The 18,030-nt window shown below is 39.1% G+C and overlaps 1 protein-coding gene across 1 annotated transcript in view; it reads right to left on the bottom strand.

Moving 5' to 3' along the window:
- The window catches only part of LOC106063042 (angiotensin-converting enzyme-like), a 34,509-nt gene that overhangs the window by 358 nt on the left and 16,121 nt on the right, over positions 1-18,030 (bottom strand). Inside the window, exons 2-7 of the mRNA XM_056024790.1 lie at positions 13,907-14,003; positions 9,826-9,998; positions 8,153-8,277; positions 7,673-7,775; positions 1,057-1,155; positions 696-818 (exon numbers count right to left, since the gene is read on the bottom strand). Of these exons, the coding sequence (XP_055880765.1) occupies positions 696-818; positions 1,057-1,155; positions 7,673-7,775; positions 8,153-8,277; positions 9,826-9,998; positions 13,907-13,999 (716 nt within the window). The 5' untranslated portion in view covers positions 14,000-14,003. The remainder of the gene's footprint in view (positions 1-695; positions 819-1,056; positions 1,156-7,672; positions 7,776-8,152; positions 8,278-9,825; positions 9,999-13,906; positions 14,004-18,030) is intronic.

The raw sequence follows: 18,030 nt of genomic DNA on the forward strand, positions 1-18,030 counted from the left end.
GCCATAAACAAACAGTTAAATAAACCAAATAGGACACAGGAACATAAACCCAATACTCATGATAGAAAAAGCTTTTTAAAAGAAACACACCTACATTGACACAATTTCAACAAAAAGTGAGTCCCAGTGATATAGGGGTCCCAGTGATATAGGGGTCCCAGTGAGATAGGGGTCCCAGTGATATAGGGGTCCCAGTGATATAGGGGTCCCAGTGATATAGGGGTCCCAGTGATATAGGGGTCCCAGTGATATAAGGGTCCTGGTTTCCAATCCTAGTGAAGACTAGGATTTTTAATTTTGGAATCTTTAAGGCGCCTCTGAGTCCACCCAGCTCTAATAGGGTACTTAACATTAGTTAGGAACAAGTAAAAGCAGCTGGTCGTTATGCTGGCCACATGACATCCTTGTTAACCGTGTGCCACAGAAACAGATGACCTTGACACCATCTGCCTTACTCGAGTTCTGAAAGGATACGACCTTTTCGACAAAAAGCTGTCTAAGTACCTAACCATCAGGAAACATTCTATAACATAGCTCTAATGTTGTTCCTTTGAAGTTCTAATGCATACAACTTTTAGACAAAAAGCTGTCTAAGTCCCTAACCATCAGGAAACAGTCTATAACATAGCTCTAATGTTGTTCCTTTGAAGTTCTAATGCATACAACTTTTAGACAAAACTCAATGCCTCCTTTACCTCAATTTAGTCCCAGCTCTGGTACTGTTGTAAATATTACACCTATGTAGGGGTCCGTCAAACCCAGCTGCCTCACACAAAGCTTTATGGAATTGGAACTGAAGAACGAAGCTAAGAAAGTAACTGGAAATAAAAAAAAATGTCTGTCCACATTTCATGCTGTATGCTAAAGTTAGACATATGCTGCTTGTAAATCAGATTCATGCTATAGTTAGACATATGCTGCTTATAAATCAGATTTCATCCTATAGTTAGACATATGCTGCTTATAAATCAGATTTCATGCTATAGTTAGACATACCCCCCCTAAACCCCGCCCACAACAAAACGTGTAAAGATAGTTATATATATATATACATACCTTATGTAATAAACGTTATGCGAAATATGATAAATGGAGCCTGCATCGAAGTCCTCTGATGTTCTGGTTACAGGAGGATATATTCCTTGATATTTACACCTGTTTTAATACAGTAAAAATAAATTCAATTCAATACATAACTGATCAAAGTTAATACTCGCAATAACTAGAAACTACATAGCTGAATTTCATCTGAAATTCAAACTTCACTTCCTAAGCGAAACTTCACCTCCCACCACTAACGGATCCAGAACTTTGAAGTGATGGGGGGCGATTTTTTTCCCAAACCCTAAACCTAAGCATAAACGCGCGTACAGCATATATATATATATATAGTTCATTTGTTGTTGTTTTACATGTATCAGATGTTCCTTCAGAGTTGAAGATAGTTTACTACCTAGTCCAAACCTCCCGCAAGACGATGGTGAATGGGAGCGGGCAGGGTTTGAACCCGGGACCATCGATAAATCCAAACGACAGTCCAGCGCAGCAGGAGCGGTCAACCGTGACCAGTGACAGTACACGCCAGTTCGGCAACGACCTGTGTATAAATATTACGCACGCAAGTCATGACGATTGTGATCATTCTGAGTGGTCAAGAACGTTCCATCCGATTCTAGAAGGCCAGTAGAGACACTATATAAGAGCGAGTGTGTCAGAAGTACGACACTTCACGTGACCTCGCAATGTGACCAGTACGAGGCGAAGTTAGAAACAACACGGTGTGTGAAGTCAGGCGGAACAAAGCTAGGTTTTTGAACTGTTAGAGTAATATTGTTGCCAATTGTACAGTGTTGTAATGTATTTGAAATTAAATTGCTACTGTTACTTTGGAGCCCTGAATTGTGAGGTTCTTTAAGTTAGTTGTGTCGTGTGGTGCAGTTTGAAGAGAGTCTGGATAGTGAGATTCGTAACAATATATATAAATATTAGTTTTATTTTAAAGCAGTGTTTTCAACCTTTGGCGAAAAAAAGAAACAACAGCAAAAATAAAACAGCAAGTGGGTCGGGGGGGGGGGCCGCTGTAAGCATCCCCAAAGGGTTCCGGGACGAAGCTCCGACTCCAAAAGCGTTTTCTTGCATTTTTAACAGAAGAAACGCATTTTCCTGACATTTACAGCTCATTATTCATCCTATTCAAAAAGAATCTTTCGAAAATGTTTTACTTGAAAAATATTCTAAAATGAATTTGCAGGCCCTTAGTACATTGCAATTACAACCAATTTGTACCTTGAAAAGATAAGATACCCCACATATGTAGATTAAGACTTTGAGGATCACCGCCGAAAAAAAAATATTCCAAAAATAATATTTAAAAAAAGCTTATTTGTAAGTGATACATTTTGTTCAATAGGCATGTATTTTTATGATTCAAATATATTTTGTGAGTTATAGTCTCAAATTTTTTTTTACAATAGAAAAATATCAGTATGACTAAAGGTTGGAAAAAGGTGACAAGGAAAATACTATTTGGTTCAGAACTCATCTCAATTGTTACTCTTGTAATGCACATTTTCCAAAAGAAAGGCTTTCTTAAAATGTCGTGTGCAATTACATAAACTCTGTCGCCATATTTGACTATTCTATTTTAAAACGTCATGTTTTCGTATGGAAAGGGGAGAGGGCGGTAGAGTGAAAACGATAATCCTCGCTCCTTTTGATAATTTCTGCTAAAAATGGCATTTGGCATTAAAGAATAGGGGTGGGGGTGACTCGATATAAGAATTTAATTTATAGCAAATATAAGTTATATTAGCGACATATTTTTTTTTTTTTTGATTTTGTAATTTCTTAACTAAATTAGAAAAAGAAAAAGTATTGGTTTGTCCGATGGGCGGAAGGCGATAACATGGTACAACCCTTTTTTCATTTTATATTTACTAATGATAAAATTTGAGATCAGAGTCTGTATGTGACATAATATACAAATGGGTGAAAACATCACTATGTAGCTTATATCATATAGATATTCAACTCATTTTGTTTACAAACTATGAATTCTTCATCATAGGATTTCTATGATTTCTAAACAAAAGTAGGACCGCCCCTCCCACTCAAAGGGCGGTAGATGTATTCGCCCCCCCCCCAATCGGCTATATGGAGAACGACATAATATAAAGATCGGTTAAAATATCAATAACAAGTTTTAATCATATAGGTGTTTAATTGATTAGGTTGACAAGCTGTGATTTCTACAAATAAATTGGACAGCCGACCACTCGAAGGTTTATGGGGGTGGGGGAGGGGGATCGGGATTGATGCCATAGCCACCTCCCCATACCACCTAATTTGCTCACATACTAGAGAGGGGGGCAAAATAATCTAAAATAGATTGAAATATAAATAATTAGTATATATTATCAACATAACTAATAATATCGTATCCAAATTGTGTGATTTCTTGACTAAAATTCGTCCTCCCCGCCCATTCGGGGGGTATAAATATGGTTGAATGGTAGCATTAATATGGTTGAATGGTAGTATAAATGTGGTTGAATGGTAGTACAAATGTGGTTGAATGGTAGTACAAATGTGGTTGGATGGTAGCATAAATGTGGTTGAATGGTAGTACAAATGTGGTTGAATGGTAGTATAAATATGGTTGGATGGTAGTATAAATGTGGTTGAATGGTAGTATAAATATGGTTGGATGGTAGCATAAATATGGTTGGATGGTAGTATAAATGTGGTTGAATGGTAGTACAAATGTGGTTGAGTGGTAGTACAAATGTGGTTGAATGGTAGCATAAATGTGGTTGAATGGTAGCATAAATGTGGTTAGATGGTAGCATAAATATGGTTAGATGGTAGCATAAATATGGTTAGATGGTAGCATAAATATGGTTGGATGGTAGTATAAATATGGTTGGATGGTAGCATAAATGTGGTTGAATGGTAGCATAAATATGGTTGAATGGTAGCATAAATATGGTTGGATGGTAGTATAAATGTGGTTGAATGGTAGCATAAATGTGGTTGAATGGTAGCATAAATGTGGTTGGATTGTAGTCTAAAGTGGTTGAAGAGTTTTTTAATGTGTTTGAATAGCATTGAAACATATTTATCTTTTGGCTCTTTGTTTGTGTACATATTTTGAATCTCTTCTACCACGCACACACACACACACACACATGTACTTGACCCACTGTCTATACTTTTACCAAAGTAAGTAAGTAAGTCTATACTTTTACCAAAGTAAGTAAGTAAGTCTATACTTTTCAAAGCTTGCTAACACATTGCGGTCTATTCTAACCTCTCTCTCTCTCTTTTCCGTCATGGCGATTGTGCTTCTCTAATCTATTCATCTTTATGAAGGTTTCCAATGGGACCCACGTTTAGACGTATGCACGGATGGTGTTTGGAAGAGAAATAGACACTATTGCTGTTTCACCTTAAGGTCAAATGTTCGTCTAGAATAGCGATAAGCGAACTGGACTCGCGGCCAAAATGTTTGATCTGGCTTTCAAAATGGTTTGTAATAATTGAAAAAGATTTAGATATTTTCAGCAGGCATTTAAATGTGGATATTTAAATAATGTAATCAGACTTCCAGCTGGAATGAATAGAGTTCTAAATAGTAACTTTCATAGTAAAACGCTCTCAAATCTGCAAATCATGTAAACGTAAAGAAACCATATTTGGGTGTATTTTAGTGTTACAGAAAGTGAAATTCACACCCAACGCTTTGTTTTTATCACTTTTATTTCTTGAACTTGGCTTGTCTTGGCTACCTAGAAGGGGGCTCGAGGTTCGACACCCGACTCGGGCAGAGTTGCGTTTACTGAGCGCCTAAAGGCAGCACAGTAAAACCTCCTAGATACCCCCACTGGTCCACAAATGAGATTGGACCAAAGCGCTCTGAGCATGCTATAAGCATGAAAGTAGCGCTATATAAAAGCTATAATAATAATGCCGCTTAGCTAAGCGAAGATGTAAATCTGCAAGACTTAATAATTTTCTAATCATATAAAACAGAGTGCAGTGTGTTTCCCAATGTAGATATTGTTACGTATTTCTGAATCTTCTGGCTAAATGTACTAGTAGGCACACAAATAAAAACACAGCAAAGAACTTGACGACTAAACTTTCAGTTTCATATAACTTTAATGACTATTAACTCTAACAATTCGTTACTGTAACATGTAGCGTAGAAGACTGTACAATATCTGTCAGTTTACAGTTAGCTATACTTCGTTGCAATTCATCTCTTCACTTCGTTGCAATTAATCTCTTCTCAACTTTCCTCGAGCCGTATTCCACAGAACAGACCAACGACACACTTCCCAGTCGCTCCAGGTCTCCCAAAGCTGAACCAAGTCGTACTCAAGTCTACCGAATCAGAGCCACACACGTCTTACATCGACTGTATCGACTGTAACGGCTCAAGTCCACTGTAGTTCGCTGTATAGACTTTAACGACAGTAGTCCACTCCAGTTAACTCTACCCTAGTTAACTTGCATCGAGTCGTACACATTTCTCTTCCACAGAGCCGCACACGTCTTACATAGTCTGTATCGACTGTAACGGCTCACTCACGACTCCATACGACTGACTTTCACATTAACTTTCTGGCTTATATAGAGTCCCTAATCGCTTCTCCAAAGTTGCACAAACACTCCTAGTATCCTCTGGAATAACATGTCAGGAAACGTCACATCCTGTCTTTATTTATACGTGTAGATTCCAGAAAACACTCGCTGCAGTGTCATCAAGTCGGGGTCACACGTAGTGACCTTTATCTGTCACTGTTCATTAGTAACTGTCCCCCTACTTAGATATGTTCGTGCCCTGGAACAACACGTGTGGACACGTCACATCCTGTCTTTGTTTGTACATGTAGATTCCAGGGAACACTAGCTGCTGTGTCATCTCGCCGGGGTCATACATTGACCTCTACCTATCACTGTTCATTTGTAACACTATATTAAGCTCTTTAATGAAGGCGGAAATACCAGAAGACGTATAGTCTGTTAAAAATAAAGTCCAGTCCTCTACTCATATTTATTTATTCACTTATAAAATTATAACGGTCAGAGTTTTCGCAGTGTTGCCAACATAAAATGTCAAATATTTAGGAAAATCGTTTGAGCCGTTTTCGAAAACAGTGTCGATCAAGGTTTTGCCCACTCCGAATTTGCGACTTGAATCCAGACTAATCGTCATCGATGTCCTGAGCACTGTCCGGCAACTTCACTGTATGTGCTCAGTTTATCGTCATAGATGTCCTGAGCACTGTCCGGCAACTTCACTGTATGTGCTCAGTTTATCGTCATAGATGTCCTGAGCACTGTCCGGCAACTTCACTGTATGTGCTCAGTTTATCGTCATAGATGTCCTGAGCACTGTCCGGCAACTTCACTGTATGTGCTCAGTTTATCGTCATAGATGTCCTGAGCACTGTCCGGCAACTTCACTGTATGTGCTCAGTTTATCGTCATAGATGTCCTGAGCACTGTCCGGCAACTTCACTGTATGTGCTCAGTTTATCGTCATAGATGTCCTGAGCACTGTCCGGCAACTTCACTGTATGTGCTCAGTTTATCGTCATAGATGTCCTGAGCACTGTCCGGCAACTTCACTGTATGTGCTCAGTTTATCGTCATAGATGTCCTGAGCACTGTCCGGCAACTTCACTGTATGTGCTCAGTTTATCGTCATAGATGTCCTGAGCACTGTCCGGCAACTTCACTGTATGTGCTCAGTTTATCGTCATAGATGTCCTGAGCACTGTCCGGCAACTTCACTGTATGTGCTCAGTTTATCGTCATAGATGTCCTGAGCACTGTCCGGCAACTTCACTGTATGTGCTCAGTTTATCGTCATAGATGTCCTGAGCACTGTCCGGCAACTTCACTGTATGTGCTCAGTTTATCGTCATAGATGTCCTGAGCACTGTCCGGCAACTTCACTGTATGTGCTCAGTTTATCGTCATAGATGTCCTGAGCACTGTCCGGCAACTTCACTGTATGTGCTCAGTTTATCGTCATAGATGTCCTGAGCACTGTCCGGCAACTTCACTGTATGTGCTCAGTTTATCGTCATAGATGTCCTGAGCACTGTCCGGCAACTTCACTGTATGTGCTCAGTTTATCGTCATAGATGTCCTGAGCACTGTCCGGCAACTTCACTGTATGTGCTCAGTTTAGACAAATAGTTCGATGCTGCGTCACAGGTCCGACGTGGCAACAAGCTATTGGTCACCACTGCTTACAGGTCGCAGGTCAGTGTTGAGGCCTTTTATTACCAATAGGGTTAGGGAATAGAGGTATTGTAATTAAATCAGTCTCTTCTTAATGACGCTGTGGTGGCCTATACGGCATAGCATACTCCGTTATTTTGCAGGGCCGACCTTAGGCCCCTATGTGACCGCAGTGTGCCTCGTACTTTCAAAGGACGCGCGCTAATTCAAGGTGTAAATTATTAACTTAAACCATTTTATAACTAATAACAAAAAATTCGAAACAGTCATGGAAATATCCGGAAATTATTTTAAAATTTTGAGAACAAATCAAAATTGCGAAATAAAAGAGTGATCTTTCCTTTACTTCTTCTTCTCGTCCAAAAACTCTTGAGGGAAGAAGAGAATTATATATATATAGATAGATTCAATCTACTTACGAGGGTCATCGAAGGGTTGATTCAACAGACCAATTGAATACATGTTGTGAGGTGTCATGGCTGACAAAGCAATGGTATCACCTACAGCCTCGTGGAAGCCTAGGGCAGTGGGCATAGAAATAAACAGTTTTGGTAGACAATTTTTATCATATATAATACAGATAAAAATCTAATTTTGATTACAGCCAGAACTATGACATATCGCTTTTTCAATAATTTATCCTAATAAAATTTTATATGAGAATCTATTATATTGGTAAAGTTGAAGATGTGTAGGTTAAAACATCACAATTCTGTCACTAATTGATCATCATCATTGTCTGTCCTTTGACTTTTGTTGTAGGTATTGTAGAGAAGCATTTTAGGTGACTGCTGGTGAAATTAGACCATAGTGCTCTGAGCATGCTATAAGCAAGAAAGTAGTGCTAAATAAAAGCTATAATTTAATTAATTGATGCCACAAATATATTTCTCACCGTAATGGGGACTAATTCTAGAGAGATATGGTTGATGAGCATATTGTAGAAAGTATTGGATGTGTCCCATCTCATGGTATATTGTCTCTAGATCAGCCATGGTTACTGTGGCACACATCCTTATTCTGAGTGTCATCATGTAAACAAAACAAAAGTAACATTCTATAAGCCGGCTGTGTTGGAAGCATGTGTTGGTGACTGCGGGCAACGCTGACCAAGTTACAAACAACGCCTATAACAAAACATGCACACTTTAACGGGAGTACCTCATGCAAATCTCATTAAAAACAAATTATCATTTTGAGGTGTCATTCAATATGGAAAACACCAATCCTACTGGCGATTAAAAAAACGGCACTGTTAGCTTTCATAAAAATGTAATAATAAGGCGAATTTTAACCGAAACAGGAAGTTCATAAAAATATAGATCTAAATCTATCTTGACCTCTTTAAAAAAAAACACCCGATATTTTGCTAGTGTCAGCTTGTCGTTAGTAAGTTTAAAAGGCAGATGTGAATGTTTATCGGCTTTTTGTTGGAAAACTACTATCTACAATAGATGGCTAGTAAAGTTGATTTGACAGTGATTTTGTACTTAGTAAAGTTTGAATAAAATGCACTGACGAATTTATTTTCTAATAAAATCTTAATTTTCACTTATTATTCTTATCCCTACCCAGACTGGGCCCCGCGTAATCCGTTTCGCATAGGGCCCCGCAATCTGTAGGACCGTCGCTGGGCGCAACTATATTTCGTTAAAATGCAAGTCTGTTCTTGTTTCTATCAGCCAATCATTACATAGCAGTGGTAACTGTTGGTGCCTAGGTTTTGGTATTCTAGCACCAATGTTTGTTAGATTAATAATTTTTGAACACACCTTCTTTGGTGCATCGCTTTTAAGCTTATTGTTTTTGTTATTATGCTGGTGTATCGTGTCTTTCGTCTGTGTACCCCGGTTTAGGGTTAGGGTTAGAGTTAGGGTTAGGGTGAGTATCTAAGGCATTACTGCATATCGCAGTTGTTTCGCTGCCATAGTGTATTAGTCTAGACCTTTCAATTTGTCTTTTCTTATGTCTCTACGGTGAGTTAGTTATGGAATTATCAAGTCTACACTAGAGACTTAGAGTAGGCAGTGGGCCAGTGTTGTGTGTACTAATGTGTTGGGTTGTGGGATAGCAAGGTACAGAATGATTGTTTACTTTATATAACCACTATATTATAATGTTTTAAACTCAATAATATTACTCCATCACTTTGTCATTATAACTTACTTTCATATCATTAAAATATTACATTGTTAACAGCGAGTCAATTATTTATTGTTAGCACGAAGGTGCCTGTTGAATGTCAGAGACCCGGGAAAACACAACCCCGACAGTAACTATATAGTTAGCTACCATATAGTTCAATGCAAACGCAAACTAAACTAAATCCATTAAATTTGGAAATCCAATGAATCTCAAATGATGTTTTTACTATGAAGGACCGGTCCCTGCTGAGATATTTGTAGTTTTAAATAAACTGTGGTGTCCATGAGTCTATTTTGTTGTTGGCTATTGTAATTGTTTCTTAAAGATACATCAACACTTTTCCTATCGTTCTTAAGGTCTTTGATTTTTGCCAAGATTTACAGGTTCGTACTTTTTAAAAGATGAAAAGCCCAAGATAGTTACCTATAATCCCTTCCGTTTCTGAAGTCTACAGCTTCAGCATGACAAGCGACTTGTCGACCATCAGAAGGGTTTTCAAACAACGATTTCTCCCAGAATCTTGGAGGCATTGCTTTTAATCCCAGAGATTGAAAAAAATTGTCAGCAGCTTGGACCATCTTTAAAACAGTGTAGTTCTGCAAATTGTTATTTCAAATTATTTTCAGAGATTCAATACTTGTGTTAGGCCTCGCTGAACATAAGCATTGAGTCTATACGTTTTACTGCTTTTTTCTTAAACATTGGGAATGTATTATCCCACTAAAGACAGACCAACATTAGACTATCACACTCTAGGGCCAGCTATTCTAGTCTCAAAAGCACCATCTGCATGCAAATGAGATGCCTGCTGAAATAAAAAAACTTAAAAGACAATACAAATACTGTTATACACAAATAAGTTTCTGTAAATTTCCAAAAACATTAATTGAAAAAAAAAGCGTGTTAAACCTGGACCCATGATTTTATAGTGACCTTTAAATGGGAAAAGTCTGTGAGTCACGTTTCTATATTAAAAAAATTAATTAAGATTTCTTTTGAAACTCCGGCGCTCTCTAGCATCCATGTTAGGTCAAATGTAAGTGGTGGGCCCTTTTAGATTTAAAGAGACGCTGACATTGTTTTCATACACATTCGCTTTATTCTGAACACATTTTATTTATCAATGTATTACAGTTCAACAGTAAATAAGGAAAATAAATGTTATTTATTTTTTATTAAATTCTTTGTCAAACATTTAAATTACACAAGATTCTAAATAGAGTTGATGTAAACACAAACACAGAGGTGGCCTCAAGGGTCTATTCATACGTCATCTGTTGCTGAATAATGCAGGTTAAAAAAAAAGCAGGATTTCTAATTTCTTGCATGAATGTCAGTGTTTATGAAGTACAAGCCATCACCAACTAAAAGCCTAATGCCACAATACAAGATAGATGTGTGTGGGCCGGATTGATTAATGTTTGACCGGCTGACGTTCTGATACCGCTGACTATAAAGATAGGCTAACGAAGCATCGGAATGGCTAAAAGAAAAGAGCCGTGATGATGCAAAAGAGTAAATCGCCAAAAGGAATGTTACTGGATAATCACCTCCATCTCGTTGACCTTTGGCCGGGGGGGGGGGGAGGGGGGATAGTGAATCGCTTAATCTTAGGATATAAGCAAAGCATTTTCCTTTGGCCAAATGATTAATAAAATCTTAAGATTCCCAACAAAAACAGACGAGCACTTTATAGCGCGACGCCATGATGATTTGTCATGTGCTTCTGTCTCCCAGGTGGCTGAGTCAATGCTGAACGTTTTCAGAGAAGCTTTGAGGGTGTCCCTGAAGCGTTTTCTTTGTCCAGAGCATCGTCAGTGACTTTTCAAGAGCATAGTCAGACTTTGGCCTCGCTATAAACACAAAAAGACTGAAGTCTTATATTTGCCTGCTCCGGGTAAAGCATACTCCGATCCAAGCATCAAGATAAATGGACATGATATAAATGCAGTGGAAAGATTCACCTATCTTGGCAGCACACTCTCCAGAAACGGAAAGATCGATAATGAAATCGACCTGCGTATCGCCATGGCCAGTGCATCCTATGGCAGACTGTCTAAAAATGTCTGGAACAGACGAGGTCCCACCACAAACACATAGCTAGGGCCGGGGTCAGCAACCTGCGGCTCGCGAGCCACATGTGGCTCTTTGGGTGTGAAGCTGCGGCTCTTTAGTTCCATACGCATACATTATTTATTTTATCAAAATTTTTTTTTAAAGAAGTTCTGAATCTTTTAACGAAGATTAGGCGCCGATTCTATCTCTCAGCCACTTGTACACGCTTTTCACCAGACCCCTCCCCCATTACACGCGTCGTCACTGTTGTCAGTCCGTCGGAAGCGCTCGGCCGTCGTCGGATGTTTCTATGTAGGTTATAATTTGTTTTCGGCGCAAGATGGATTAGCATCTTAACCAAGTGCTTTGACTGTGACGTATAGTTTATTGTTTAAAGTAAATGAGTTGGAAGCAAATGATCTTCTCAAAGTTAGAAGCAATCTACAAGTAATGCTAATCTGGCAAGCTTTGCGGTACCACTAGAAATTGCACAAAAAGGCAAACCATTTACAGATGGTATGTCGAAGAATGATTCCTACTTGCTTCTGAAGAAATGTTTTATGATTTCAAAAACAAACCAGATATCTTGAAAAAAAAAAAGATTTGCCACTATCCGCTGATAAAGTACAAAATAGAACAGCTAAAATGTCTTCAAATGTAATATATTTGCAGGTGGAAGCTATTCAACTTTCTTCTGCCGTATCACTTGCCATAGATTAGTCTTGCGACATAAAGACACGACACAAGATGCCTTTTTTTGTCAGATATATGTCGTTCCTAGGATTGCTACCGCTCTCGTGACAAACTAGAGGGGACGATAGAGCGAATGCTATGCAAAAATACATTGAAGAAAATAAGATAAAATCATTTAAATAGCAATTGATAGAGTCAGAAAATTGACAGGAAAAAGTAAAAGGGTAACAACGATTCGTCGGAGCAGAATAAACCCATAAATTCTTTTGTTTCACTGAATAATGCACCAAGAAACGCTTTGTGCCCAAAACGATTCCGGCCGAAATAGATGAGGTCATGAATTTGGTAATCAAGATTATTAACAGCATCTTCCAAAACCACTCTACCAATGAAACGAAATGAAGACTCAGTATTCCGACCTCCTTCTTTCCAAAAAAGTGCTATGACTTTCCAAAGGTAAGGTGTTGAAACGTTTTGCTTTGTGCTTGAATGAAATAAATACATTTCTCAATGAAAAAGGCATTTATCACACCGAATTAGAGAACGACAAATAGTTGCAAAAATGTTACTTTATGATTGACATAACAGCGAAAACTAAAAACTAAAAACAACGAAAATTAAATGAGCCGAATCTAAAACTGCAAGGAAAAGAAAACCCAGCCAATGTTTTGAAGAAAAATTAATTCCTTTTACAGAAGATATTCAGAGCGGTCAGTTACTTCATTTTGAATGTCTAAAGCAGTATCGCGATAAAATCAGTGCCACTTCAACACGAATTACTTCAGCACAGTTATTAAAAAAATCAAAGATGAATTTCTTGACAGATTTAAGCAGTTCAAAACCAACAAAACCATTCTAGCATTTCGAGTACACTGTATCAACACAAATAGTAGGCCTAAAGAAATCCACCTTGATTCATTAGTAATTGATACTGGATTACAGAGTTGAAAAGCAAGTTGGAAGAGTTGAAGTTTGAAGCCTCAGAAATGTATGTACGTAAAAGTGGACAGCTTCAAAAAGGAATGCCGCGAGTTGATTCGACGCATGGAATAATCTCCAAGATTGCTACAGTGAGGTGGAGATGTTGGCATTTGATGTGCTGACTATCTTTGGATTGACATATTTGTGCGAGCAAGCGTTCTCTTGCATGAATAGAATTAAAAGTAAAGTAAGAAGCCAACATCAAATGAAAATTTAGAGTCGTGTTTGAAACTAAAAACAAGTTATGAACCAAATGTATCCAAACTTTCTAAAACCATGCAAAGCCAACGCTCCCACTGAATGTGTTTGCTCGATTGTTTGTTATTGAAGTTCAAGTAAATGTTTAAATTCTTTAGTTGTTACCAAAATAAAAAAAAAATTATATATATATTATTATATATTTATTGTGAAAATCACTACTTATATATTAATTCGTGTTTGTTTGTTTTTTTCATTAAAAAAAAAGTTCATTGTTTGAGAATTATTTATAGTTGGCAAGAAAAAAACTTTGTGGCTCTTTAAAAACTCTAAAATTGTGTAAATTGTCATTTTTGGCTCTTTCGACTCAAAAGGTTGCCGACCCCTGAGCTAGGGGTCTATTTATCCTGCCTACATTGCTCTAGGCCTCAGAAACGTGGACAGAAACATAAAAAAACATACAAAAACTATAAAAAAAAACTTAACCACTTCCACATGACCTGTCTCAGAAGAAAACTAAATGTTAAATGACAAGAAAAATTTCTCAAAAAGGTAATAGTAGAAAAATGATACTAACCTGCCTAATCATTTCATTGGTCAAATCAAATGTTGATAAATTTGGGTAAGGTCTCATGTCTTCAATTAATGTGCTCCAATCCTGAGCCCACATATCTCTTATAAATAGAATGTAACATTACAATCAATGAGACACATGAACTGAGACCTCACTTACTGAGGCTCATGACCTGAGACCTCACTTACTGAGGCTCATGACCTGAGACCTCACTTACTGAGGCTCATGACCTGAGACCTCACTAACTGAGGTACATGACCTGAGACCTCACTTACTGAGGCACATGACCTGAGACCTCACTTATTGAGGCACATGACCTGAGACCTCACTTACTGAGACACATGACCTGAGACCTCACTTACAGTATCTTAGACTTAGAGCCTAACAAAAAGGAAAATTTGGCTCACCCAAAAACACAACTGGTATCTACTAGTACAACACACAACCGTTATCTGCTCATTAAAAACACAACCTATATCTGCTAGTTTAACACGCAAGCAGTATCTGCTAGTCCAACACGCAACTGGTATCTGCTCACCCAAAACACAACCTGTATCTGATTATCCAACACACAACCAGTATCTGATTATCCAACACACAACCAGTATCTGATCATCCAAGACATAACCTGTCTCTGATCATCCAAGACACAACCAGTATCTGATCATCCAACACACAACCTGTATCTGATCATCCAACACACAACCTGTATCTGATCATCCAAGACACAACCAGTATCTGATCAACCAACACACAACCTGTATCTGCTAGTCCAACACACAACCAGTATCTGATCATCCAACACACAACCTGTCTCTGATCATCCAAGACACAACCTGTATCTGATCATCCAAGACACAACCAGTATCTGATCATCCAACACACAACCTGTATCTGATCATCCAAGACACAACCAGTATCTGATCATCCAACACACAACCAGTATCTGATCATCCAAGACACAACCTGTATCTGATCATCCAAGACACAACCAGTATCTGATCATCCAAGACACAACCTGTATCTGATCATCCAACACACAACCTGTATCTGATCATCCAAGACACAACCAGTATCTGATCATCCAAGACACAACCAGTATCTGATCATCCAACACACAACCTGTATCTGATCATCCAAGACACAACCAGTATCTGATCATCCAAGACACAACCTGTACCTCATCATCCAACACACAACCTGTATCTGATCATCCTAGACACAACCAGTATCTGATCATCCAAGACACAACCAGTATCTGATCATCCAAGACACAACCTGTATCTGATCATCCAACACACAACCTGTATCTGATCATCCAAGACACAACCAGTATCTGATCATCCAAGACACAACCAGTATCTGATCATCCAAGACACAACCAGTATCTGATCATCCAAGACACAACCAGTATCTGATCATCCAAGACACAACCAGTATCTGATCATCCAAGACACAACCTGTATCTGATCATCCAAGACACAAACAGTATCTGATCATCCAAGACACAACCAGTATCTGATAATCCAAGACACAACCAGTATCTGATCATCCAACACACAACCTGTATCTGATCATCCAAGACACAACCTGTATCTGATCATCCAAGACACAACCAGTATCTGATCATCCAAGACACAACCAGTATCTGATCATCCAAGACACAACCTGTATCTGATCATCCAAGACACAAACAGTATCTGATCATCCAAGACACAACCAGTATCTGATCATCCAACACACAACCTGTATCTGATCATCCAAGACACAACCAGTATCTGATCATCCAACACACAACCTGTATCTGATCATCCAAGACACAACCAGTATCTGATCATCCAAGACACAACCTGTATCTCATCATCCAACACACAACCTGTATCTGATCATCCTAGACACAACCAGTATCTGATCATCCAAGACACAACCAGTATCTGATCATCCAAGACACAACCTGTATCTGATCATCCAACACACAACCTGTATCTGATCATCCAAGACACAACCAGTATCTGATCATCCAAGACACAACCAGTATCTGATCATCCAAGACACAACCAGTATCTGATCATCCAAGACACAACCAGTATCTGATCATCCAAGACACAACCAGTATCTGATCATCCAAGACACAACCTGTATCTGATCATCCAAGACACAAACAGTATCTGATCATCCAAGACACAACCAGTATCTGATCATCCAACACACAACCTGTATCTGATCATCCAAGACACAACCTGTATCTGATAATCCAAGACACAACCTGTATCTGATCAACCAAGACACAACCAGTATCTGCTAGTCCAAGACACAACCAATATCTGCTAGTCCAACACACAACCAGTATCTGCTAGTCCAACACACAACCAGTATCTGCTAGTCCAACACACAACCAGTATCTGATCATCCAAGACACAACCAGTATCTGCTAGTCCAACACATAACCAGTATCTGCTAGTCCAACACACAACCAGTATCTGATCATCCAAGACACAACCAGTATCTGCTAGTCCAACACACAACCAGTATCTGATCATCCAAGACACAACCAGTATCTGCTAGTCCAAAACACAACCAGTATCTGCTAGTCCAACACACAACCAGTATCTGCTAGTCCAACACACAACCAGTATCTGCTAGTCCAACACATAACCAGTATCTGCTCATCCAACACACAACCAGTATCTGCTAGTCCAACACACAACCTGTCTCTGATCATCCAAGACACAACCAGTATCTGCTAGTCCAAGACACAACCAGTATCTGCTAGTCCAACACACAACCAGTATCTGCTAGTCCAACACATAACCAGTATCTGCTAGTCCAACACACAACCTGTATCTGATCATCCATCACACAACCAGTATCTGATCATCCAACACACAACCTGTCTCTGATCATCCAAGACACAACCAGTATCTGCTAGTCCAACACACAACCAGTATCTGCTAGTCCAACACACAACCAGTATCTGATCATCCAAGACACAACCAGTATCTGCTAGTCCAACACACAACCAGTATCTGATCATCCAAGACACAACCAGTATCTGCTAGTCCAACACATAACCAGTATCTGCTAGTCCAACACACAACCAGTATCTGCTAGTCCAACACACAACCAGTATCTGCTAGTCCAACACACAACCAGTATCTGCTAGTCCAACACACAACCTGTCTCTGATCATCCAAGACACAACCAGTATCTGCTAGTCCAAGACACAACCAGTATCTGCTAGTCCAACACACAACCAGTATCTGCTAGTCCAACACATAACCAGTATCTGCTAGTCCAACACACAACCTGTATCTGATCATCCAACACACAACCTGTATCTGATCATCCAACACACAACCTGTCTCTGATCATCCAACACACAACCTGTCGCTGATCATCCAACACACAACCTGTCTCTGATCATCCAACACACAACCTGTATCTGCTCACCCAAAACACAACCAGTATCTGCTCACCCAAAACACAACCTGTATCTGATCATCCAAGACACAACCAGTATCTGCTAGTCCAACACACAACCTGTATCTGCTAGTCCAACACACAACCTGTATCTGATCATCCAACACATAACCAGTATCTGCTAGTCAAACACACAACCTGTATCTGATCATCCAACACATAACCTGTCTCCGATCATCAAAGACACAACTAGTATCTGCTAGTCCAACACACAACCTGTATCTGCTAGTCCAACACACAACCTGTCTCTGATCATCCAAGACACAACCAGTATCTGCTAGTCCAACACACAACCAGTATCTGCTAGTCCAACACATAACCTGTCTCTGATCATCCAACACACAACCTGTCTCTGATCATCAAAGACACAACCAGTATCTGCTAGTCCAACACACAACCAGTATCTGCTAGTCCAACACACAACCAGTATCTGCTAGTCCAACACACAACCAGTATCTGATCATCCAACACACAACCTGTCTCTGATCATCCAAGACACAACCAGTATCTGCTAGTTCAACACACAACCAGAATCTGCTAGTCCAACACACAACCAGTATCTGATCATCCAACACACAACCTGTCTCTGATCATCCAAGACACAACCAGTATTTGCTAGTCCAACACACAACCTGTATCTGCTAGTC

This window comes from Biomphalaria glabrata, chromosome 1 (genome assembly GCF_947242115.1).
Source record: "Biomphalaria glabrata chromosome 1, xgBioGlab47.1, whole genome shotgun sequence".
Taxonomy (NCBI): Eukaryota; Metazoa; Mollusca; class Gastropoda; family Planorbidae; genus Biomphalaria; species Biomphalaria glabrata.